We start from the raw sequence: 25,946 nt of genomic DNA on the forward strand, positions 1-25,946 counted from the left end.
GAGTAAATATCAGGTGCTTTTCAAAAGGTTTCTTCCTCCTCATTCATCCCCACCCTGAAAAACACCCAAAAAAAACCCCTCAATTTGGATCTGTTTTAACCCAATGACACGATTTTGCTTGTGTGTAGAGTAACTGGTATGATGTCATCTCGCCAACACTAGAAAGTTGACTTATTTTGCCAAGAAAAAGCGTGGGAGGGAGGAGCTGCACCAGGACTAAAGGTTACCCATGGGAAATTGCTGGAAATGCGGTGACTGAATGCGGAAAATCAGGTTCCTTTGGATACCGCGGTGTCTGGTTTCTGGTGTTGGGTTTATGTGCTGAGTTTTCTCCACCCAATGTCTGGCTCAGTTTTATCCGCTGAATGTTAACTCCGTAAAGTCTGGCAAAAGTGTTTTAAAAAGCTAAAAAATTATAGATGTGTATCTTCTAAATTTATAATAAATTAATTTATAAAAAATTAAATGCCTACATTTTAAACGTATACATTTACAATTTATAAACATTTGAAAGTGGAAAAAAAAAATCCTAGATGAATCACTAACATCCAGATTCTTGTTTTAGGTGAAAGAAGAGATGCTGTTTGAGGCCCTGGTGACCAGAAAGACGGTGACAGTGGGAGAGAAGCTCATCTTACCGTACAAACTAGCTGAGGTCTGTACATGTTTATTATTGAAAGGGAAACTCTTGGGGTGCCTCTGAATGCTTTGAAATGAGGCTGAAATGTGGACTTGGCTCTGGTAGAGTTTATTTCGGTTTTTATTTATTTATGTAAAACTAAGCACATATAGGAGAAGCTGATGTGTATGAATACAGAAAATTATCGACTCTACCTTCTACGCTGTTCTTGGAAAGCAGGTTTTCACATTATTCTGGGATAATCTTCAACTTTTTAAATGACTTACGGTTGTGTAAGTGTTATTAAGTCTCATATTCTCAAAAGTATATAAGCTTTATTCTCCTGCAATCCTTTTGTGTTGGTTTCAGCATTTCTTGTATCCCCTGGGCTGAAGAACGTTGGGCCCTCGCCTCCCTCCTGTTGTCATATTGGCCATATGAGAATTGGCAACATCTTGAGTAATGTCTCTGAGATCAGTCTGTTGTGTTGCAAATAATTAAGCACATGATGTGTTGTCATTAGGGTCAGCTGGAGGTATTTTGATTCCTTTTTTCCAGAAAAAACGCTGTCTTTTCTCCCCTTTTGGGACTGTGTTTAAGCTTCCCAACAGCTGTGCTGATGGGACAACGTGCAGCAATGTGCCTTCAACCACCTTGCTGCATTTAGCTGTTGGATTTAACTGTTTCTTCTATTATTTTTTTTTCTAATAATATTCTAACCTGGACCACCAGGTTTTGAGTTCAAAGAGTCTTACCAAAATGCTCTTCTGTTGAGATCAGAGTCCCCTTTACCACCTAAAATGTCTGAATGTGAATTTCTCAGGTGCTTTCCAAAATGTTTTTTTTGGTGATGTCACTGCTCACAAATCTCAGCTTGTCACTTAGAAAGGTTTGTCACCAATATCTAGTAAAAGAAATGAAAAATCAAGGTGTGGTGACTCGGGGGCAAAGTTAACATCATCTCCATGACGAAATCATTTTGTAAGAAGCTGTGAATTGTGCTAAGAAAAGACAGGGGATGCCTATCACTGTCCTCACAACACCAGCATCCCAACTACCAAATGTGATCCGCTAGTGACCTCTCTCCGGCAGCAGCTTCACCACCAACAGGAGCAAATGGAACCTCACTATGATAAGAGGTCTTCTCCTGATCTTCCTCTGCCTCAGGGGGTATGAGAGGTGAATGTAATGGGGATCCATCTGAATCGGGAAGGAAGAGTAGGGTTCGTTTGACATTTGGGGACTTGACAAAGAATACCGCTCTCTGTTAATCCCACTCGTGACTAATTGGACTCTTGGCGCTGTTGGGAGCCAATGGGTTGGTTATTCTTCTTGGGTGTTTCACAAAAGAGCATTATAGTTGGCTCAAATGAATGGAGTGATTGAGGTTTTGAGGGTTTTCAGACATGACTGTCCCACCATGACTCCTATAACTCACAGGCCTTTCCTGATAGAGCGATGATGTATGGAGCAGTTACTTGATTTTCCAGATGTTAAAACGCTTGATGATTTTTGCATTGCTGGTTGATACACTGAAAGATTGAGAGGAACTTGTCTGGAAAAGACTGTCCTGCAGTGGCCCTCAAAAAAAGGATTGTAAAAATGTCAGCTTGACATGTACTTGCTCTTTTACACCACCAAGTAGAGCAGCTTGGATCTACCAAGTGCCTTCCAAGGCTTTGAACAATTTTAAATAGGCAGCTGGCACAGTGTGGTGGTTGTTAAAAGAAGAGCCAGAACTCAGCAAAAGAAGGAACTCCAAGAAATTTGATTTGGTTCTGAAACCTTGTCTAAACAATGAGTGGAAGTAGTAAATTATTGGGCTTTGGGGGTGAAGTGGGAGGAAGCAGCACTGGGCTTCCACCTCCAACGTCACTGATGGGACCACTCAGGAAGCGGGAGAGCTGGACCTGTGTTTCTTGGTTGTCTTTAACCTCTATGAATCCTGAATTATTAGAGGAGCTGGAAGTGTGCAGCTTGAATTTGAAATCAACCTTCTTATTTAAAAAGCCTTGAGATCTTGGGATGACTTCTTGAGCTTTGATGAGGTTCGGACGTGCATCTACCCCATCCTAACAAGACGTCACGTTTGGTGCGGGTGGTTGGACTCCTGGCTTTGGTTCATGTTCTGTGCTCTGCGCAGGGGCTGATTTTGCTGATCCCCTTCATCAAACAGCATTGAAACATGGGTGACAACTCAACGTAGAAATACTTCCCATGAAACAGTGAACTCTAATGTCACCATTCTGTGGCAAATAGTCTTGAATGGGCGGAGGAGACACAGGTGGCCTAGGGCAATCCTTTTATTTAGAGGTTTGGAGGCATCAGAGCTGAGGTTGGACTTTATTAGAGCAAACCAAGGCTTTTCTCAGCCATTTTCCCGAGCCGTAGCCCCACGAGCACGCAGAGGAGGATGCCGGATGCCTTTGTTGGACGTGCAGCGAAGCCGCATTCCTCTTGGTCTGCGTGCTCGCTCGCTGCCTCGTCATCGTGCGCTGATTAGAAACACTGGCCTGTGCTCTGGGGCTTTTCTTTTTAATCGGCTTGCCAACTCATTGCTTGATATATTCTCCTTCATGACAGTTATAAATTCATATCAGGCCGTCCTCCTGAGTTTGTTCTGTTCATCTTTGCAGTAATTTCTGTAAAGCTAGAGATTTTATTCTGGCACATTTTGACGCTTGGGTAAAAGTTACTGAAAATGTCCTCATGGGGACAACTTGCAGATGGACGTCCCAGCAGCCTGAAGCTGATGGTGTTGAAGGAAATAGCTACAATTGGCTACCATCTCCTCTCTGTTTACTCATATTGTACTTCTTCACTTAGGACTTTTCCCGATGGCTTAGCCCTCACAGGTTGCCTTGGGCTTTGCCGATGGGTTGCGTGACGGTTTTATGTCATGCAGAAATTTTGGCTTCGTCAACTCTGCGTTTCTTTTAACAAGTCAAGACTTCCTGAGTCTTGCCTGTGTCCAGCTGTTCTGCTGGACGACCTTGGAGGATCTAAATCAGATTAATGAGTTAAAATACTATCTTGAAGTCCAACGAGAAGGTAGGACTCCAACAAACAAAAGTGGTGCCTCCTGTGTACCAGCAGTTGCCAGCGCTGTTGTCTTCGGTTGAACAAATTGTCCCCGGCACAGACAGATTTTGTTTTACTCCATTTTTCACAGGAGGATACAAGAAGTGTGATAGCAGCACCTGTTGGGAACTGAGCTCTCATTTCAAGCTGTGATGTGGTGTCTCTCACTATGTACGCAGTGCCCGTCCCCAGGGCGTTACAAGGATTATTTCAAAGCTCAATGTGCCATCAGGTTCTTCCGATCGCTCAGTAAATCATGACGCATTGTTAAGAGCTTGTGTCTGACCTTGATGTTAACGCTACTACTGATATTTCTAAAATTAAGGAGCGGTAGTCCAGGAGAGACCTGGTTTGGGAGATAAAAATCGACATTGCTGTGGCACTGATGGCAAACAGGAGCTTCATTCTCAGCCCTCTGTGTCCACAGTGGGAAGAGCTGCCTGTCTGCTCTCCGACTGTCGACATTTAAATGAACGAGGCCGCCACATCCATAAATAATGCTTATATTTACCTCTGGCAGCTGCCTCTTATCTTCAGAGCCACGCTGGCTCGTCCGCCGCAGAGCTGCCTCCCGCAACCATTCATTTTGCCTTTTATAGTAGCTGGATGGTATTTTAATGCAGTGTTTGAAACGGCTGCGTCATTTGGTCTAACGCGAAGGTTTAGAAGCTGTAGATAAACTTAGGAAGAAAAGGCTGCGCAGACATGAAAGGCTGCGGTTGTGTTCGGAGCTCTCGCTTCGCTGTCCAAAGCAGCTGCCGACGTCTTTATCAGCAGCGAGACGGTGAATTAACAGAGCGATTAATGGATTTTCAGAGAAATCACAGTGTAAGCATGCAGGGTAAGGACAATATTTGGTAACGAGCTGGCCAAGTCCGCTTCATTTAGCAATAAAATGCCGTGGTAAGGACCCTTCCAAGAGAGATTTATTTGACTGTGGGAGCAAAGGACCCATCCATGGTGTCTGGGGTGATCGATTCAGATCTGTCTCGAACGCTGGGCATCTGCAGCCACAGCGTTCTTTCTAATAAGGTAAAATATAGCAGGTACATAGATGAAATAGGGGAAAATGGGATTTTAATGGTAGCAGAATAATAACACACACTGAAGGTTGCTGTTGTCTTTCTACAAGTGCCCCTCATCTCCAGACTCTGGGCATTTTTTAATAGATCATGATATGCATTTTTAAAGTCCTCCTACAGAAGTAGGAAAGTTTCATTAGCCACAATGCAGGTGTTTAAAAGAAAAACCAAGCACACTAAATATTAATCAAATCTTTCTGGAGAGCTTGGTGGTCATTAAAAAGCTTTCTCTTGATCCTCCTTGTGATCTAAACATCATCTTAAACTCAATCTGTGCAAGGAACTGCCCGTCTGGGCCACGTCTGTCTTCCTGCTTCTATCTAAAGACTTCAAATAATCCAGGTTTTTCCCATCTCGCCTGGTGTCTGTCACCCGCTTCCCTGTTTTTCACAAGTCTCTGCATTTTTTTCGGTGTTTTTATCAGCTGACGAAAAACTTGTTCCCAAACTAAATACATCTGTTAGTGAATCCTCTTGTGCATCCTTTGGGAAAACAGATTTTGTTTCCACGACGCCTTCAATTCATTTAGTTCTGTTGATATTTCTGAAGCAAATGACTTTGCAAAAAGACATTTTTTTAAACAAATCTTTATAATTTTCAGCCATTTGTGACCGAGGACATTTTATCTTATCCCTAAGGGTTAGTTAATGAATTAGTTCACACTTTTGGAAGAAGTCTGATGTGAAATTGCCCAAGAGAAGGAAATAAAAGACATGAGAGAATTTCTTGGGCAAAAATTGACCTGATTCTTGCCTGCCTTTAATTTTGCAAAGCTGTTAGGAGCTGGTTGTTTGATGCGATGAGCATCACCGTAAATATGTCTTGTATTTAACTTCATGGGTATTCATAATTTTAAGTGGAAAATGAGTGTATTAAAAAGGCAGCGGAACTAAAAGAGCCCAGGTTAGATGTCCAGGGAGGTGCCTACAAGCAGAGATTGTGGAGCACAAAAAAAATAGGCATATTATTTCCTACCCCGATGTTGTTCTTCTATATTATGATAGCAAGGCCTGGGATGCAATTGTATTTTAAGTCCCTCTGCACTGCCCTAAGCATCCCTCGTTCTTGGGGTCTATTAACACCCTACGTAACGCCAAGATATTTTGAAAATTATTATTTGCAAGCTTTTGTAGGGTGTCATGTGCCATCTTATCTTTGTTTCAATATTTAGCGAATGAGTGTTCCCTGCCGGTGGTTACGTGGCCACGGAAGGACAGCAGGGACCAGTCCTGTGAGGTTCTGCTGAGCACTCCAATTGCCATTGAATCTGCAAAATGCTTTTCATTCCGCAGAAATATGCACAGCTATACATCCATGTACGTACATATACGTCCAAGCCTGGTGGGAGATGTAGACAAGGTCATTGTCCCCCACCTCCAAAGACTTCAGGTTGTACAAGTCCTGGAACACGTGGTCTAGGAGGACCATAATTTTATTCTCACTAATATCTAGCTTGGTAAGGTTGCTGAGTCCAGTAAACACTCCCAAGGGGATCAGCTTGAGCCTGTTACTCCTGAGCCCCAGTGTCCTGAGGCTGAAGAGGTTGTTGAGAGCCCCAGGTTCAATGGCACTGATAATGTTCTCATTTAGCTCCAGCTCCTCCAGGTGAGGGTAGTTGGCAAATTCATCCTGGTTGAGAGTCCTGATGCGGTTCTTGCCCAAGTCCAGCAGCCTGGTCTCGGTGGGGATCCCCTCGGGCATGACCGTGAATCACTCGCAGTGGCACAAGACGGCGCGCTCCTGGGCAGAGCACTGGCAGCGCGGTGGACGGCCCGTGGCAGAGCCGGACAGGATGGGTCCCAGCATCAGGAGGAGGATCGGCTGCCAGCAGGCCAGGATCGGGCTGCGCATACTCGCCTCCCCAGCTACCATCCTATCTCTCACTTGCAGGTAACACAGGGGAGAGAAAGAGGAAGGTGGACATGAGCAAATGACCATGACAAAAGGTTTACCTTCCTGGTAGTGCTGACATTAAAGTGAAGACACAGCAGAGGTTCTAGTTTTCCAGGTGAAATTCAGCCCTTTGGCTACAAGACTATCTCTCTTCCCCAGCCCCTAACTTCCCGCTTGATGATGCAACGTGCACAGACTTAAGTGGAAAAGCCTTGAGGAATCTGTGTCAGACAGATCTCGCTTCCTCGGCTTCTTAAAAAAATAAATAAATCAATACTAAACACATCTATCTACAGCAAATGATTAGTTAGAAATGCGCTTCTACAATTCAGGTCAGGTTTGATAAACAGAATATTCAGTCTCCCGAAAATCTGGTGTTGAATAGACTTGGCAAGTCCATGAATAACCATCACTAGATGGTTGTTTCGGGTGATAAACTGTGCTGTCCTAGTGGGTTGAGCTTGGGAAGGAGAACATTTAATCTTCAGCACGGTAACAGGTAATTGGCAGAGATACGAGATAGAAAAGCCTTGTGGAGCCGACCTTAATGAGGGGAAAAAACGTTTAATTACGGCCAAGAGCTGAGCGATGTTTCGTTAGCTTATATCCTACTAGTGCTACTGTCTAATGCCTTTTTTAGACCATTATGAACAGAAAAGGAATGGAGTTCCAGGATCAAACGGCGTAATGCTACCTAAGATGTCAAAAAAAATAGTTGCAACTAATCATTAGCATTTAACAGACTGAAAATTGAACAGACTGAAAGTATTAGAGGAGGAAAAAATGGAAAGGAGACAAAATAATGAACAGCATGAAGAAAGTGGAATGAAAATTCTCAGTCCCGAGGTATGAGGACAGGGACAGTTAATGGAATGGAAAGTAGCAAAACTGCTGGAAGCACCTACTTATGCTCATTACCTGAGGAGACTCGTTGTCACCGCAGGTAATTAGCGTCAGGAGCTTAGCAGGAGGCCTTTGAAGACCTCGTACCTTGATGAGTGGCTTCAGAATTACCAGAAAATTATTAATAGAATAAAACGAAAACTCCACAAAGCTTTTATGAGTCAAGCGGGCGTCTCTGCTTCAGGACATGAGGACAACCTGGCAGCGTGGAACTTCAAAAGAAGGTCGTTCGTGGGATGAGGTGTCTCATTTTTCCCTTCAAAATGCTTGGTGATAGAATATGGATTAGATTAACCCGGTGGTTTTATAGGACTGGTGTCCTGCCCATATTTCTTCATGGGATGCAGCATCCCTCCTTTATTAACCGAGTTGGGTCTTTTATTAACCCATTTTTTATGATTTTCACGTATTATGAGGTGATAATATGCCCTAACGTTCCCACAAAGCAGTGCTTAGGAGATGATGTTGAGATATTGGCTCAGCGGAGCTTGTGTCTACGATCATCTCCCAAACTTGAAGAACTTCATGGTTGACAACGTATGTCTGAAGATGCTGGGAACCCAGCGCTTGTGTGCGAAGATCATAGAATCATTGAATCGTTTTGGTTGGAAAAGACTTTTGAGATGATCAAGTCCCACCATTAACCCAAGCCTGCCAAGTCCACCACTAAGCCGTGGCCCTAAGAACCTCATCTACACAAAACGTTCCTCTTCTTCTCTGCTCCACCATGGAAATTCTTGTGAGTTAGCTGTGTTCATGCTATTTATTTGGCACAAATATCTGGAAACAAAGAAGGAAGACTCTCAGATTTCGAGATTTCTGAGTGGCGTCCAAAATAAGGACTTGAAGAGGGGAAATTGTGACTTTCTGTGGACTGTGCTGCCCGTAATCATCCTCCCATCTCCAGATGCTTAGAATATGGGATTTTTCAATACAATCCCGATCTCAATACGTTTAGATTGATTTCTTCTCAGCACTTTGACGTAGGTGAAGGTGTAGAAGCTTCGTGGCTGTTGCACAGACTTTGCCTCTCCAGCTACGGCAGCCAAGGTGTGATGAGAAATCGTTTCTCTTTGAGAAAGCTTGCAATTGAAAAAGCCTGTAGTGAAGATAAAGGTACAATGGTAGAACAAGTTTCTCTATAATAGTGTCAAATTTGTCTGCCTGATGATTCTGTTCTTCTGCAGCTCTTCGTGGTGGGCTCGTGGTTGCTCTACGTGAGCACCTTTCCCTAGGGGTGTTACAGACTCATTTTCTGGAACAGATTTATTTTGGGAAGAGAGAGGATTTTTTGATTTGTTTCTTTGGATTTGTTACACACGACATTTTCTGACCACACTGTCCAAATCAGAATGCTGAAGGATTCGACCGAAATCATTTGAGGAAGATGATGCTCATAACCACGTGGCTCCACAGTTGAGACTTGGAGAAAACCGCTAACAAGATTTTTGTTGGTTTAATTTTGACTATCACCTGAGTGCTTTCTTCTGAAAGATGTGACAGATATTCAGCTACGATGTGACAATGCCATAGACAGGGACTTGCAAAACGTCTCTAAAAATAAATAGGAGGCAGGAGCTAGCCTGTGATGGGGATGACGGGTCTCCCGTCTGTTCGCTTCCAAGTAAGATAAGCCGGGAGCTTGGAGGACTTTCTTGCCAACCTGATGAGTTACTAGTGTAGCAAGATTGTCTCACTGGATAAAGCCATTTATTTGACTTCTCCTGTTGTGGCTGGGATATTTGGGGAAATATTTTGGCACAATTTGGGAGAGCCCCTCAAAATACCTCTGAGTAATATGGGTGGGCAGGTCAGTGTTGGACCTTGGGCCAAGGAAGGTGATGGTGATACTGGGGTACTGGTCCAAGGATGGTGACGATGGAAGGTTCTGGGAAACTGATACTAGAGAAAGGAGAGCACAAGAAGAATTAAAAAAATATGCTTGGTATGTAAAGTCAGAAAACAGTGCCCCAAAAATCTCTCTGAATCTGAAAACTTCATAACTGATTCCGTGAAAAAGATTCTTCAATGCCGCCTTAGTTCATTGTTACATTGGAGAACGATTCAGTGCTGTATTGTGATGACGTTCCGCTCTATTTTTTCTCTTTGTAAAATCCACCCGTAAGCTCTGGAAAGCATCACTGACACTTGCATCCCTTGGATAAAATCCACTGGCAGGACAAGGCGCTGCCGCCCGGCCTGGGGTGCTGGGGCAATGCAAGGCTTAGTGTGGCTTTTGGGGTATATTTTTTGGGATGTAGTTTGTTTCAGGTACATTCATAGAAATAAAACATAAAAAGTAGCCTTTGTAGGAAATTTTATAGCATTTTTAAATGAACTTTTCCTTTTTGTAATTAGGCTGCTCTTGCATTTTTCACTTCTCTTCTTCCACTGATCCTTTTAAAGATCAGTTTTCCTCCTCCTTAAACATAAAAATCATCAAAAAACCTTTAGCAGGCTGGAATCAGCGTGATGTGTTAATGATGCTGTTCTCTTAGGAAAAGCACACATGAGAATGACAGGATTTTAATTTGATACTAAGATAAAATACGAGCATGGAAAATTACATCATCCTTCTCCAGCCCGAGTATGATATAATACTCCGTGATGCCAAGACAGGGATTAAGCTCGAGCCTGATATCCTGCACGAGTACTTTCCTCTGCGTGTTAAGCCTCGGTTTTAAAATAAAAAAGCTAGGCCTGCCTGTCTCAACCTACAGCCCGTGACCCAAAGGGGAACCACAAAAGCTGCTTAATCTCTCACCCGCCGCAGGACACGCTGCGAATGGAAACCAGACGCACGGTGCGTTCGCTCAGAAATTGCGAGCAGAACAGCAGGAAACCAGAGTTCACCCCGCGCACACGCGGGACTTGAGACCCGCCAAATAGGCTGAGCCTGGTGTGAGATAAGGGCGAGACACTAAAACCTGTCTTTGGACTAAAGGAGGGGTTTAGGCCTTGCCTAACAGTAGTAGCGCCAGAGATCAAAATTGGGTTTTTGTATGTTGAGGGTTTAGATTGCGGGGCGACAATAAAACCCTGGCAGATGTATTGTTAACCTCCTCTCCCCCTGCTTCCTCCTTCCCACTCAGGACAGGCAATTGGGAGGGAAAGAAGAACAGAGAGAAGAGAGCTGGAAAAATTAACAATGTTTTACTAATGCTGCTAATAAGAATAGAGAAAATAATACAAAATATACAAAACCAATCTTGAAAGTCTCAGCAGCTGCAGAGCCGGCACCCAAAGTCCTGGACTGGACTCTGCAGCCAACCGGAGCTGGATTCAGTCTGTCACTAGGCCTCAATTCGCAGGGACAACTAGCAAGGTCCTCTCCTAAGGTCGGCCATAAGCAAAAGGGAAAAGAAGGGAAGGGATCCTCATGATCTCACACTTTTATATGAAGTATTCACGTGAATGGAATGTTATACACAGTTGGTCAGTTTCTTGGTCACTTGTTTCTCGTTGCCCCTCTTGCGAGATGTCCATCCATGCTTATCAGTAACTTCACATTCCATTGCTACGTTTACCAAAACACGTATCTGGTTCTCCAGGAAAATGCAGCTCATATGAAGCTTTAGCTGACAGGCAAATTCACTAAAAGAGAAACTTGGTTTTTAACAAAACCAGGACATTATACTATCGATACACGCAGTAGCTCCTCATCCAACACCAGCGCTCTTATTAGTCGCTGGCACTCCTAAGCCTTATTCAAACAAAAGCATATTTCGAATCCGTTTGATTTAATCCTGTAATTTATGCTGTAATTTATGCATCACCTCGATGCCTACGTGTGCTTTTTTCAGTTGAGGGCTGGCTTCTGTTCCTGTTCGTTAGACCCACAAATCAAGTGTATTAGAGCTTAAATTGCTCTTAATTCTCCTTGTTCTCATCTCTGCCAAGCCCTATTTCTAGCAGTGGTATAGCTCTTCACACTGGCTAAGCATTGCTAATAATTATATATTTAAGAATTTGGATTTTTTTTAGGCTACAAACTGATTTGTTTCATTGTTTACTCGTTCATACAGCATAATTATTGTTGAATAGATACTTTGAGTGCAATAAGAAAACAAATGCACTTTTTTCCTGTTTCTTTTCCACCTATTTTAAAGTTACATATCTTGCTCAGACCCACAGAACTGATTGAAGGAGGGGAGCGTCATCAGAAAACGTTAGGGCAATATTAAAATGTGTTTTTTCCTCTGAGTCATCTTGGAATATGCCGTTTGTGTTACAGTAAGTACAAATGTAATTATGAGGACAAATTGCCCCTTAGAGAATAAACGGGGAAAAATGGGAATGGCTGATAAGAGTTTGAAATCAGATGTGAAATGATAACAAAAATCAAATCGTGTGTATGATAACAGCTTGCTCAATTCTTTTTGAAGGATATCAGCAGGTTCCCGGGATTTAGCGCTAAATCCTTGGGAGCAGAAATGCCAATTGATTCATTGGGTAAAACAATGAACATTTATTCCACCTATTAAAAGAAAAACAAAAAACCAAAGCCGCTGTAGAGCCACTAAAAATCCACATCTAGATTTGATTTTGGGGGGGATTTCCTGAAGAGGAAGAATCCTAGTGCTGGTTTTTAATGTTTATTCCCTGAATATTTCATTGGAAGGACCTTTCATCCTTGTATAGAAATTATAGGAAGTCTATCCAAGGCCCTAAGGGAGAATGGGATATTTCCGGTCTTCCTGTGTTCAAATCTGATTTCCTGAAGAGAGGAGGATTCTCCATTTCTATTCTACACAAGCAGAAAACGTCTCTTTTTGGGGGTGTCTGGCTTTGCTTAAATAACTTAACTCCTGTCTTTGTGTTTTACATTGACTCTCGTGAACTTTACACTGGGAAAGAAACATTTCTTGCCATCCTGGAATTACTCTAATTGGGTTTTTTGGTGCATATTTGTTGATTTGGCTCTGAAAAAAGGGCATACATTGCTTTTTTTCTCTCCAAAGGGCAGGAAACACCCACACATGTGTATGTTCACACACCCGTTACGGAAGCGCTCTTGGAGCGGAAGGTTCCATAGGTAGTTCCTACAGCTGTATCCAGCTCGTTCCTATTTTAACAAATCAATTTGTGGAGACTATTGCAAGTTCTTGTTGGAAAACTGACAAGAGTTGCCTGTCAAGATATCTTAGGGGGTGAGTGGGCAATGGGTTTATCCAGTGGGAGCAAATTCTGTTGATAAAGTCCATAAACACACACACGGTCTTTGGAGGAAATACTGAAAAACCGGAGAAAGAACGAACCATGACCAACAAGGGGACAAGTCATCATCGTCTTCTAACGAATCTTCTTCTAGACCCAATGAATTTTCCAGAGTTGTGCCTGAGAAATGGTATTTAAACATCCCGTTTGCAGGTACTTGGAGCTTTTAGAAATTCGGGAGGGGATGCGCTGGCCTTGCTCCCACATCTACGTTGTCACCTGGGGAAAAGTTGGGAGGGGGTTTAATGGCATCGTGTTGACCGAAAATTCTGGACAGTGCAATAACACCATGTTGACCAACTGAATGTGTCTTTATGGATGTTTTGTAGATTTGCATAATACTTAAGAAATAGGATAAGGGTTGCACACTGTCACAGCTCATAAACTCCATGGCGTTTTAATCCTCATTTAGGGCTTTAATTTGATTTAGTGCTTACACTTACTCTCACTTCCCATTAACTGAGGCTGTACTTAGGAGCTGGGGTTCAAAAACCCAGCTCTGGGCTCATGTACCCTTCTTAAGCTGCATTTTTTACAGTAGTGGTCCAAAATAGATTGCTGCTCTCCAATGTGTCTGTGGTAAATGGCATTTTTCTTCTGTGCAAAATGGTATTTGGGTTTTTTCACCTCACTTTTCCATAGAGAAGCATGGGGTTCTACCTATGGTAGCAGTGATGGAGCCGTGCTCAACATCCCTCCTCAGCAAACTCAGTGCCTGTTAAATCATAATATTAATTGCTTCTTTTGGGTGAACAGGTCATAAGAGCTGCCCGTAGCCCCAAATCCATCATCCATTCTGTTCTGTTTTTTCCAGGATCGGTTTAGGTCACCATTTGCGTTAGCACTGAGGGATGACGAGCAGATCTCTCAACCGTGGCCAGATAAGATGTTTTAAGTCTTTAGAGGTCTGTAACCGGCTTTTAGATACCACTTGGGAATAATTTATTACCCGGAGTTAGTCAGTGCATGAGGATGATGCTCTTCCTACGTGATAACTAAAGGGATGAGCTTTGCTTTGCTTTGCTTCTGCCGCTTTTCCATTTTTTGGGTCTCCACGTGGAGAGCTGCACTGCACAGAAATGGTTCTTTTGTTCAGGTTTTTTGTTTGTTTTTAAACCAAATGTCAGTGGAAGCGTTTATACTGGTTACAAGAGTCCTTCAGGCTGTGTTTCTGTCAGAGTTGAATGTCAGAGGCCCGTGCTGTTCCAGACACGGTCCGTGGTTGGGTTTGGCTGGACAGAGTAATTGGAGAGAGCATCTGGCTTTTGCATTTCAATATCTGGATCTCCCCGGAGCTAATGGGGTCCTCACTCCCCAAAATACTCATTTTGGCTATGGAAGTGTCTGATTAAAACCACTGATGTCTTGATGGCTTTTTCCTTCCACAAGTTCTATTTGACTTCTGGGATGTGCAGCCACTGGGATATTGCTGCAATTATGTATGATAAACTACTGCTCTTTGCCTTTCAGAGCATTTGTTTCCACCCCCGCTCTGTTCTCCAGGCTTCATTTATTCCTCTTAGCCTGAAAAACTTCTAAAGATCTGAGGGTTTGCTGTTGAGCAACAGCAAGAGTTAGTTCCTATATGAGGTTAGTCAATAATATAAACGTCGGATCCAAGACTTGCGGGGGCTGCATGTTGGGGAACTTGTCCCAGAAAATCATGTGAAAATATCTGTGAAAGGTGAAGTGGGCATCTGCCAGGAGGATGGGTCATGGCTTTGACCTTCGGGGTCTGCAGTGTCACTAGAGAGGGAGAAGCTGGAGTCAGCAGAACAAAGACCAAGGTGGTTTGTGGGCATCCGTGTGAAGTCACCTGTTGGTTTTACAAGGAGCTGATGTCCAAGTGCAAGGTAGAACTCAGCATTTCTTCTCCCCTGGCCTCTGGCGAGAAGATGGAATCAAGAGCTGTGGTTGGGAAGGGTACCTTGGATTAAGGTTGCCTAGAGAGGCGGTGGCTGAACCATCCCTGGAGACATCCCAGGCCAGGCTGGACATTGCTCTGAGCAACCTGAGCTGGTGAAGATGTCCCTGCTCAGGGCAGGGGGGGCACCGGGGGAGCTGGGAAGGTCCCTTCAACCCAAACTATCCCATGAGAGCACCAAACCCATCCATATGCATAAATCAAAAGTGGATTGAGCTCAGCGTGTTTGGGACAGCCCACCTTGACAGCAGCCTGTGCTCAATCCAAGATGTTTTTTTGGGCTAGAAAATTCCCCATTAGATTATATGCTGGTAGATACATATATTTTAAGTGCTGATACTGCGCCTAAAAAACCAACTGGAGCCTTAATACCACAGTGGGGTCAAAAAGCTGGAAATTCCTCCTGGTTTTGGCTGCAGGACCAAGTCCAGATTCTAGAAGATCAGTGACATCGTGGCAGGGTGGGTATTATAAAAAGCTGCTGGTTTAACCAGACTTTTAGGAAGTGAAAAAGATGCTTTAATCTTGGTTATCTACACAGAAGCTCTTGTGGTTTCTGAATGTGTAGCCCAGTGAAAGAAATCATCGTTTTGGCATTTGTTAAAAAGATGATTTCTTTCATTTTTGTCCTGAGAGCTCCACTGGCCGTCCAGCCCGCGGCACAGGCCTTAACAGAGGCCAACAGAAGCACTGCAAAAAGAAATGATAGGAACATTCCAGCCCTTTGCATCATCGTGTACGGCCCTTTGCTGCTTTTTGCTCTTCGTGACTCATTGCTGCTGTGGGAGGAGGTACTTAGGGGACTAATGCAAAGATGGTGATGTTAGAGCAAAGAAGCCTGTAAAGCTAAAGTTTCATAGCTATTTTTTTTTTTTTTTTAAATATAGATTTTTGGAATTTGATTGCAGCCAGCAAAACTATTTATGGGGAAGGAAGAAAACTTGAATTTTCTATATTTTTTTCTTAAAGTAGACAGACTATTTAAAATATTAACACCTCTTTGACTTGATTCCCTGCTTTTTCCATTTATAAGTTTGTGGGGCGGTTCTAAGCCTTTTGCTTTCCCCAGATTACCTGACTGTTTTGAACAACCCCAGCAAAATAAGACCTTTCCTGAGTGTTTCCAATCTCAGCTCAGCACAGAAGAGCAGAGTAAGAAACCCTGATGACGGTGGCAGACGGAAGATGCGCTCCTATATATTTAGTGATCTTGTAATCTTAAGAATTAAGAATCTACTGAACACGTACAAATGTGCTTTACAGAGGCTTTTAATTTGCAACAATTTTGGTTTCCTTAGATGATATCTTTTCCCGTCTCAAACACAGGCTGTCGCTGCCGGAACTCTGAGCCCTTGCTCCAAAACACTTCAAAGAGAAATTCTAGTTCTTATGTCTCTCTTTCCCTTGTTCCTTTTTGGCAAAAGATGCTTCCAAAATCCTCTTTGTTTTTAAGGCGGCCTGAATGCCATCCCCATCATGAAAACTGATGAAGAAACCCAAATATCTTATATCAGGTTGGCCAACCCCAACAAGCGCCATTTCTAGCATGTAATAAATACAATATTTATCCTTCCTAGCCTCATAAGCAGGTTGATCAAACACTTGTCTCATTTCCTGAATCGCCACGTTAAAGTGCGTTTGATCTCTTTGGTTTCCGAATCAGCGATATTTTTGCGTGTCTGCTTTGAGATTCGTTTTGGTGTTGCAGGAGCTATTTTTCTTTTGCTTTGTGAGCGAAATCAGAACAGTTTGATGAGCGCCACGGTGCTCCAGATCTGCCTAAATTGTCCCGTAAATCTTACAGAAGAGACAAGAAGCTGCCTGAAGACAAGCTGTATGTAATATGTGCTATATATTTCAGAGAATAATCACATTTAATATACGTAGGATTATAAATACAGACTGAGCATCCTTCACCCTGCCACTCGTCCCCAGCTTTACCCTGTCAAACAGAAAACATATTGAAAGGGATAAACTGCCATACAGGTTTTCTGTTAGTTATGTTATTATTTCAAGTCTTTTATGGACCAGTGGTATTTTATATGGCAATGCGAGGTGAATGTCTGAAATGAGAAATCAAGGCGAAACCCTCGTTTTTGAAGTGGACCATTCCAATGACTTGGGGGAAATGTGAAATCACGCTCCTGATATTGCAGCAGCTCCTTAATTTTAAAAGAAAGAATATTCCCTAACAGTCTTTAGATAGGTACTTTGATGGTTATGTAGGATAAAGAGGGGCTTTATCTATAATGTCACAGCATCCAGGATCTGTTCTAAAGAATAAATACTTTATTGGACGGCAAAATTAACAATATCCTCATCTGATTTAGAAAAAAGTTGGGGAATGACCTATTAGAGAGCAGCGTAGGGGAAAGGGACCTGGGGGTCCTGGGGACAGCAGGGTGACCATGAGCCAGCACTGGGCCCTTGTGGCCAGGAAGCCAATGGGACCTGGGGTGGGTTAGAAGGGGGTGGTCAGTAGGTCAGAGAGGTTCTCCTGCCCCTCTGCTCTGCCCTGGGGAGACCACACCTGGAATCTTGTGTCCAGTTGTGGCCCCTCAGTTCCAGCAGGACAGGGAACTGCTGGAGAGAGTCCAGCACAGCCACCAAGATGCTGGAGGGAGTGGAGCATCTCCCGTGTGAGGAAAGGCTGAGGGAGCTGGGGCTCTGGAGCTGGACAAGAGGACACTGAGGGGGGACTCATTCCTGGGGATCAAGATGGAAAGGGGGAGTGTCAGGAGGATGGAGCCAGGCTCTTCTGGTGACAACCAGTGACAGGACAAGGGGCAATGGGTGCAAACTGGAACACAGGAGGTTCCACTGAAATCTGAGAAGCAACTTGTTGGGGGTGAGGGTGTCAGAGCCTGGCCCAGGCTGCCCAGGGGGGTTGTGGAGTCTCCTTCTGTGCAGACATTGCAACCCGCCTGGACACCTTCCTGTGTAACCTCATCTGGGTGTTCCTGCTCCATGGGGGGATTGCACTGGATGAGCTTTCCAGGGCCCTTCCAACCCTTGACATCCTGGGATTCTGGGATTCTGTGAAAAGAGAAAAATTCAGCGGTGAAGTCCTGCACATCCTCTATAGCTTCCAATAAAAGGGAAAAAGAAAATATTGGAATATAAACCAATGTATGGAGAAAATGATGCCCCGTTCTTCATTGGCTTTAAATAGAACTATTTTTGTTTGTTTTAATTGCATGTCTTTGTGATGGATCAGTTAATTGGGCTGGTTTACACTACGGCAAAGCATTAGGCAGCAAGAAATATTCCTGAGTCTTGGCCTTTGTCTTTCCCAAGCGACTAATTTTTCGGGTGTGACAGAAGCACTTAAGCTTTTCCAGCTTTATTCAATTAAATAAACTGAGATAGAGCACAGGCTTAGAGAATTGGTCTTGAAATTTTCTCTTCATCACTGCAATATTTTGGAAAAACGTCAAAAATTAAAAGAGCAGCAAACAAAACAAAACAAAACACCCCAACCTATGTTGCGTGTAATAAAATCAACCAAAAAAGCCCCAAACAAAGTAACTTGAATGACACAGCACGAAGGGAGAGTTGTGAGAAGGATTTCAAGGCAACTGGTGTCAGAAGATTTGAGGTGATTAGTGTGAGCTGAAGGGCTGTAGTACAACCCCAGGTAATAATTTAAACCAAGAAAGAATCCTTAAGTATGAATTACTGCTTTACAGTAATAGGCATATGTATATAGGTGCCTGTCCCAAAGTGCGTGTTGATTAAGGAAAATCTATTTCCATCATGGCCAAGAGCTGCGCTAAATCCTTCCTCCCCTTTCCTTCTCCCCAAATAAACTCTTCAAGGATCTTGGCAAAGTTAAACACATATTTTTAATAATTTTTTTATAATTCGTATATATATTTGTATTTCTTTCCCTTTCGCCACCAGCGACAGGATTTATGGTGTGATCTCGTGCATTATCTCGGAGTAAACTCAGTTAACAAAAGCTTTGGCGAGGGGGAAATATGAACATCGGACTTGGGCGCTTGAGAAGCAAAATCCATTTCAGTGCAGGGCAAGAATCATTTCCAATCACCTTTTTTTTTGGCTTTTCTCTTTCAGGCTGTGACTGTGCGGAATTCAATGGCCAAATCGCTGTACAGCGCCCTGTTTGACTGGATAGTGTTCAGAATTAACCACGCGCTCCTCAACTCCAAGGACATGGAGGAAAACACCAAGGTAACGTCTCACTGGCTCTTCCGGCTACGCGCTCGCGTTTTTAAAATTTAAACTACGGGATCAAACATTACTCAAGTTCCTCGGTTAATGTTTCAAACGTCGTTATTTAAGTGGCGTTTGCTGAGTCAGGAAGGGTGAAGCACCTCAAGTAATTTATCCTCCACGCGGCTGAGGAGGAGGTTTTGTTGTAGCCACAAAAGGCTGTTCCCCCACCCCCTCCAGGAGCGATGCCAAAGACTTTTCCTTGTGTGGAAAACCGTATATAATTGAGGGGAAAAATGGAAAATTTTCCTAATACGAGGTGTTTTGATGTAGTGACTCCATAAAAATCATTAGAAAAGGCGAAGAAGCTCTGGTGTGGGTAGGTATTGAGATAACATGTCTGTAACGAGCAGAAAAGTGAGATTGGGGGGAAAAAAGGGCATGACGGGAAGAGCAAACCAACGGGGCGCTGAACCGCGTTCCCAAAGAGCTGACGGATGGGACGACATGATGTTTCCCACGGTAGCAGGGGCTGGATGCTGCAACGTCCTCCCCAAAATCTCTCCCCTATTCATCTGCAGGGGTACACTGACCCCAAAATCACAACCGTACACGCTCGCATCTCGCCAACTACCCTTGGCTCGCGAATTCTGGGCACGGGCCAGCAGCGTGTGTGTGTTTTTGGGGGGGTTTGTACATCCAGGCTGAAGCCGCAGCTGCCAAAAGGAGGATTGTTTTGCTAAGCGCTGCCATTACGTTTGAATTATGCTGGAGGACTGAAGTTGCAGAGAATTGCAGTGGAGCCGGCCCTTTATTTAACTCCCTAGAAATGCTTGCGGAGCGTAATTATAGACTGGAAATAAATACATATGTATAAAATTTGGTTATATGCTTTTCTGACAAGAAAGATTGTTAAAATGGGTAACATCCAGCGTTTCTTGTGACTGCACATTCTTCTCCCTCTGTTTAATGTATTACCAAAAAGGTTGTGTTCTTTCCTGATTTATTTTTCCTAAGTCATCAAAAGTTTGGTCTGGGCTGTCAGGAAAAAAAAGCGATGTTGTGTGTTTGATGAAATAGAAAAGGTCGATACCTTTTGACAACGAAATGCATCTCAAACACTGATTTTTTTTTAATGATCCAATGATTTTAAAAAACTATTATCTGTTCCTTAATATTTAAATACAAAATCAGACTAGGATGCAGTCGCTTGCTTAGTCAGCATGTCTGTAATACTGGGACACAACAGTGTTTATGGGCCATTAAACTTCAGTTCCCAACCTCAAATCTCAGCAGGTAAGAGCCAGAACAGCCAAAATTTGTGCTGTTTCCAGCATCGCTGCTGCACATTAACCCTCTGCTTCCTCCAGCCGAGGCTCCTGGGCAGCGTAACCACCTTCCCGTCTCCCTGCATCATCTCATAAATTCCCACTTCCCAGTTTTCTGACTTGTATTTTTGCCGGAACGTGGATGAATTTTCAGAAATCACAAAAACACATGAATCCTGCCCATTTTATGGGTGGAAGGGTTGAAGCAGAGACGTTATGCCCATTGCACAGAGTTGCAGAGAGCAGCTTCGTTAAACATCGACCAGCCAATTTTCCCTCGAGCTGTTTTCCAGCGTCACCTCCTCACCCCTTGTTTTAACCCCTGACTTGATTCCTCCCAGCACAGAGGGACAAGAAGCTCCTGCTTGCACTGGGCAAGACTGGGAACAGCTGCTCCTTGGCCCTCAAGGAGTAACGTCATGGCCAAGGGCGTCCTGGGCTCTGCCACCGAGACCCCAACCAGCGATTCCCACCCTCCCCTGCCCTGGAAGAGCTGAGCTGGTGACCATCAATTTGTTTCTTTTCCAACCACTGCACAATCTTCTTGAAACCCTTTTCACCTCATACTTGGAGAAACCTCCTGTATATGGTCTTGATGTTGGGCAACACCAGCGAGTAACTGGGAGGTGACCTGGGATCACGGACATCTCCAGGCCCTGGGAATAGATCTCAGCACTTAGATGACATCTACTTGCTGGCGTCTACCAGCTCCCTCAACACATTTCCTCAACACTCTGATTTATGAAAGAAAAATACAATTTTGCACCTCACCACGGAAGGTTTTTGAGCTGAGTTTGCTGTGGGTGGCAAATGTCCTGCAGCAAATGTCCTGCCTTAATCCCAGCCCACGCTGGCCACCAATATTTTAAGATATATTTGGAAACATGTTCTGTTCAGAGGGCTATCAGATGATGGATTTTTGATTGAGGGCTTTCTTATATGACAATCAAGCTATGCAGAGATAACATAAGACTCAAAATCACTTGAATTATGAAAATATGTCTCTTTGGGAGTTTAAATTTTGATTTTGGTGGTCACACACAGCTGTCCTACAAAATCAGGCCTTGTGTGGCCTTCACAGAAGTTGGCTTGACCAGAGCTGGTTGTGGTAGATCAGGCTTTTGCTGGGAAGGCTGGAGGTCACCCAAGCCGACAAATACTTATTGTTGCACGTATGGCACATGCACAAAATCCAACAACGGCCTTTGTCCCACCTGGGACAACCGTGTTGACCAACATGACGCTCAACTAGACCAGTGGTGGATATTTTAATAATATTCATGAGTACAAACAATATTTGGCAAGGAGAAGCTATTTATAGCTGGTTAAACCAATTTAATTGCTGGTGGACGATGTGGTTTGGTGATAGGTGGGAGGAAGACCTGGATCCTAATGAAGTCTGAACCCCAGGAGAAATTGGGACAATGGGAATGGAGACAATTTTCGGATCTCCATGTGTGTGTTTATTTGATGGCAGCAGTAAAGAGAAGATCAAAAGATGAAGCAAAAAAATATAAATAAACACCAAACTGTCGTTCTTCTGTTTTTTCAAGCAAGTATTTGGAAGATGTAAATCAGACCTTTGATATCCAAATTTAGGGAAACGTACAGCGAATTATTTTGGGAAAGCACAGTGGGAATTGGCTTATCTTGCTCACTGACAGGATTTCTAGCGTATTATTTCTGAACGGAGTTGTGAATAAGTTATTCGATATGGGTTGTTTTATGCCCATAGCAGCGCTGCCGTGTATCGGTTTCACTCCGACACCATTTTCCTTGGTCTTTTAGCGGCTTTTATGTTCTCATGATCCCCTACAAACTGTCTGAAATTTGACCTTTATTAATGAGGTCAGAGACTTTTCCTCCTCTTGAGAACTAGATTACTGAACCTCAGAGAGTCTCTTTATTTCATTCCCCTTCCATAAATTAGGTTAAGAATCGTTACAAGTCCATCTCAGTGCTTAAAAAGATGATATAGTGTAGATCGTGCTGGACCAAAAGGCATTTTTTCCAAGGGTTTTTTAGGCTTTTCCCATTTAATTCTTATAAAATGTTTTAATTTCTTCCTACATAACCCTGCTGCTGTTTTCAGATGAGGTGCTGTGTACATGTGATGACCATGAACACGAATTCACGGCCATGAAGAAAATTCATTTAAATTAATGGCCATGAAGCAAATTCACGCTTGAATTCATGAAGAATTCGTGGCCGTGAAGAAACTTCATTTGAATTTAAACAATTAGTTAATTCTTGGCTCTTTGACCTGAAACAGCGGAAGAATTGCTGAACACGCAACGGGTTTAATGCACATCTGTTCGTTATTTTTAGGTCCCAACTTCCAAATTTGTAGCAAATCACCCTCTTTATATAATAGGTCATCATATATATTGCAGTGATGTAGATTGGAGTAGTCCTTTGAGATTTAGTGGTGATTTTCTAATTGTTATTTGGGGTTTTTTTCAGTATTGGCTTTGAAATATTGTAAAAAAATAATTTGAAAACAGATAAAAATTTAAAAATAATACTAAAAAATCTTTTTCCTCAGAATTCAACCTATTTGTAATTGCCAAAAAATACCTCAGCTGTGGAATGACATCACCACCGTGCTTTTGGGGCCACATAAATCAGCTCCAACCGTCGCTATTTAGTGGTGCTTTGGGAATTGGAGAGTGTGGAGCTTCAAGACCATCACTTGCCAAAAGCTCTGAAAGCTCGTGCTTGCTCTTTAAATATCACGACGGTGACATTGCCAGTAAAGCATGAGGTCACTTTTATTATCTCAACCTTCTGCTTCCTAACCCAGGGTTCACCCAAATTTTAAGAATCCTTGTAGACAAATATGTTTAATTACAGGAATTTTGCTATAAACTTGATATACAGTAATACAAGCAGCTGCTACAGGCTTGTCCATGCTGCCTAGTTGTTAATTTTAAATGTTAATTTTGATAACCAAACAGCATTAACACTTAAGCTAGACTTGGCTAATTGAGGTCTAAATTATGTTACATCTTTATTTATTCATGACGCTCATTCGACGTCTGAATTCGAAAACAATGGATTAGAAGATTTATAAATATAAAATTCCTTGGATTATCTCCTTTACATATTGGGCAGTAAACTTAATCTTCAAACCAGCCAGATTTTGTGCTTTTGTCTGCCAAAATTATTTCAGGTATGCATTCTTCAATGGAAATATAGTACGAGATGCTAGAGAAATGGTGCTTTACTCCATAGAAATGTTGTGGCAGGATTACCAATCCTAATCCTGTACACCCTCTTTGATACAGTTTGTTACAATTTTGTTAAATACAGGATTTTTAAAGATTCTGTGCATTTTACGTCTCTGAGCTTGTTTAATTTTGGGTGTCAGCAGAAAAGTCAACTTCAAAATACAGTCTTTTTAATAGCATTCTTCTTCTATAACTTAAATAGCCATTTTTCAATCTATATAATGGTTCTGCTTTGCTTTGTAAATGTGTTTGCACGCACATTAAAATCTATTTTAGTAGCAGTTTCAACACAGTAAATGAACCCGCATTAAAAAGAGGGGGAGGTTTTTTTGTGCGCAGCTATTTCGTATGAAATTATGTTTGCGAGAGCTTGAAAACTGGGTTTAGTTTAAAGTCACAAGGGTTTAACTATGTCCGCAAAGCATCAGCACAGCACTTGGGAAAGCCGGTGTCCGTAATTCCGTAAGGATTCTGGAATTGTGAGCGTTTCATCTTCCAAGTCTTGTTTTCCTATAGCGCAATGGAGATTTTTATCTATAATAGATGAATTTGGGGGAGCTCTTGTGGTTCATAGGGATAAGCTTACATGGCGGTGGAGCGTCGGGTTGGGATTTGCACCAACAAGGGCGATGCCAATGGAATATCGGTGTTGTGGATGAGAAAAAGTTGCATTTCCATCATCATTTTTTCCACGTGTAATAGAGATAAAATATAAGCTTCTAATTACATGAAGAATTTAAGGAGAATTCTTACTGAAATCTACCCTCAGTGGAGTTAGACTGGTCTTAGGACACTAGTCTTATGAAATCCAGAGTGCAGATAAGATCAACAAAATTAAAAGCCGGGTTTCTGGCAGCTCTGAGGTTCTTCTGAGGCTGAGGTGTTTCTCCTCCCTGCTTGAGGTTGGGTTCATTTGACCAGCGCTAATGATTTTAATTAACATTTGAATTTAATTAATTGTAACAAAGGAACAGAGCCCATGTGTGAGGTGGCTGTGGTCAGACCCCGGAGCGCGGTTGCTGGTGGAGCTCTCAGTGTCCTTCAGGCTCTTCACTCCTTTTCTGGTGACAACAGGCTGGCTAGATGGACACAATCTGAGTTTTATTGCTAACTAATTATTAATTACTTGTTTAACAGAACAGTCGCCATGCAGGTTGGAAGTTGCAGCAGTAGGTGTTCCTGCTTAAGCTTATTTTTCACTCTGGCTCAGTTGAGGAGGGACCAAACAGGGTTAGGACTCTGCAATTTGGAGAAAAGCTGGCGTGGAATACGGTTGAGGTTTACAAAATCACCAAAGTGGAGGAAAAAAGGCAATTTAGAACTGTAACTCACTGAATCTTGCAATTTATGTGATGGATTTAGTAAACTAAATGCTTATCTATCGTGAACTTCTGGAAGCTGGTCTGTGAGAGGCTGTAGGGGATCGTAGTGTCAATGGGTTCCAAAAAAATTGGGTGGGTACCTCTTGACACATCTCTTGCCCATGACCTAAAGGGAGCACAGAGGTGTCTCTTTGTCTCTCTCATCCCAAAACTCTGGGTGCTGGTAGGAAAGGGTGACGGACCGTGGAAGAGGGATGGGATGGGATGGGATGGGATGGGATGGGATGGGATGGGACATCCCACCGCCATAGCTGGAGATGTTGGGCTGGTCTGGCGGAGAATTTCTGGTGTCCTGGTGGCAGAGGTTGGGACAACATCCATGGGCAATGACTTTGGGGCCCTCTCTTGCCCAGAGAACTTCCCCCAAGGCAAACACCAGCTGAATCCTCAACGGGCACAAAGGCCAAGACAGCAGGTCATTGGGTTAGAAACCTTTTGTTTTATTTCCTCAACAGCTCTGTTGCCCGAGTTTTTAATTATGAAAGAACCTGATTCAAGGGATGGATTTGAACCTTCCTTTTCAGCAGCATTACTATTTATACATTATTTTATATCCGTTTTGGTGAGGTGAGAGAGACTCAGTGATTCCAAAAATCAGTCCATCTGGGTTACACTTCTCAGTAGCAAATATTCAACTGATCCATTTGATATGCAAGTTGAATATTTTCTATTAAATGCCATTTTACCTCAGACCTAACTTATTTTCCATCCCTGCAATGGGTTATTTCTATGTGGACCCTCGGCAGGTGTTTTTTGGAAGGTTTGCAGCGGGAGCAGGTTTCCTTAGACACCCTCCATTCACCTTGTAGGCATCTTTCTGTGGACTCTCTTCATGGTTTAAGCCTTTTTTTCCAACCCTACCCCCATTTTTCCCCCAAAAAGATAAATATTGTCTTAGATCCAATAGAATAACTTGAAACTGGGTTCAGGTTTCTTCAAAGAAAATACTCTAAAAGGACTTTTCTTTTATAAAAAGGCCATTTGTCTAGATATCTAAAGTTACGTGATGTCTCTTTGACGTGATGTCTTCCAGATGGCATAACATCAACAATTACAGTAAAAATTAAAAGTCCTGCTATTAAGTACATTTAATTCTCTTTGGATGCTTCTG

At 42.9% G+C, this 25,946-nt stretch overlaps 1 protein-coding gene across 6 annotated transcripts in view; it reads left to right on the forward strand.

Moving 5' to 3' along the window:
* The window catches only part of MYO9A (myosin IXA), a 160,170-nt gene that overhangs the window by 75,581 nt on the left and 58,643 nt on the right, over positions 1 to 25,946 (forward strand). For all 6 annotated transcript variants that reach the window (XM_082061177.1, XM_082061178.1, XM_082061182.1 and 3 more), the window contains 2 exons: positions 566 to 655; positions 18,797 to 18,913. In XM_082061177.1, the coding sequence (XP_081917303.1) occupies positions 566 to 655; positions 18,797 to 18,913 (207 nt within the window). The remainder of the gene's footprint in view (positions 1 to 565; positions 656 to 18,796; positions 18,914 to 25,946) is intronic.

The sequence above is a fragment of the Streptopelia decaocto genome (assembly GCF_964273445.1).
Source record: "Streptopelia decaocto genome assembly, chromosome: 9".
Lineage (NCBI taxonomy): Eukaryota > Metazoa > Chordata > Aves > Columbiformes > Columbidae > Streptopelia > Streptopelia decaocto.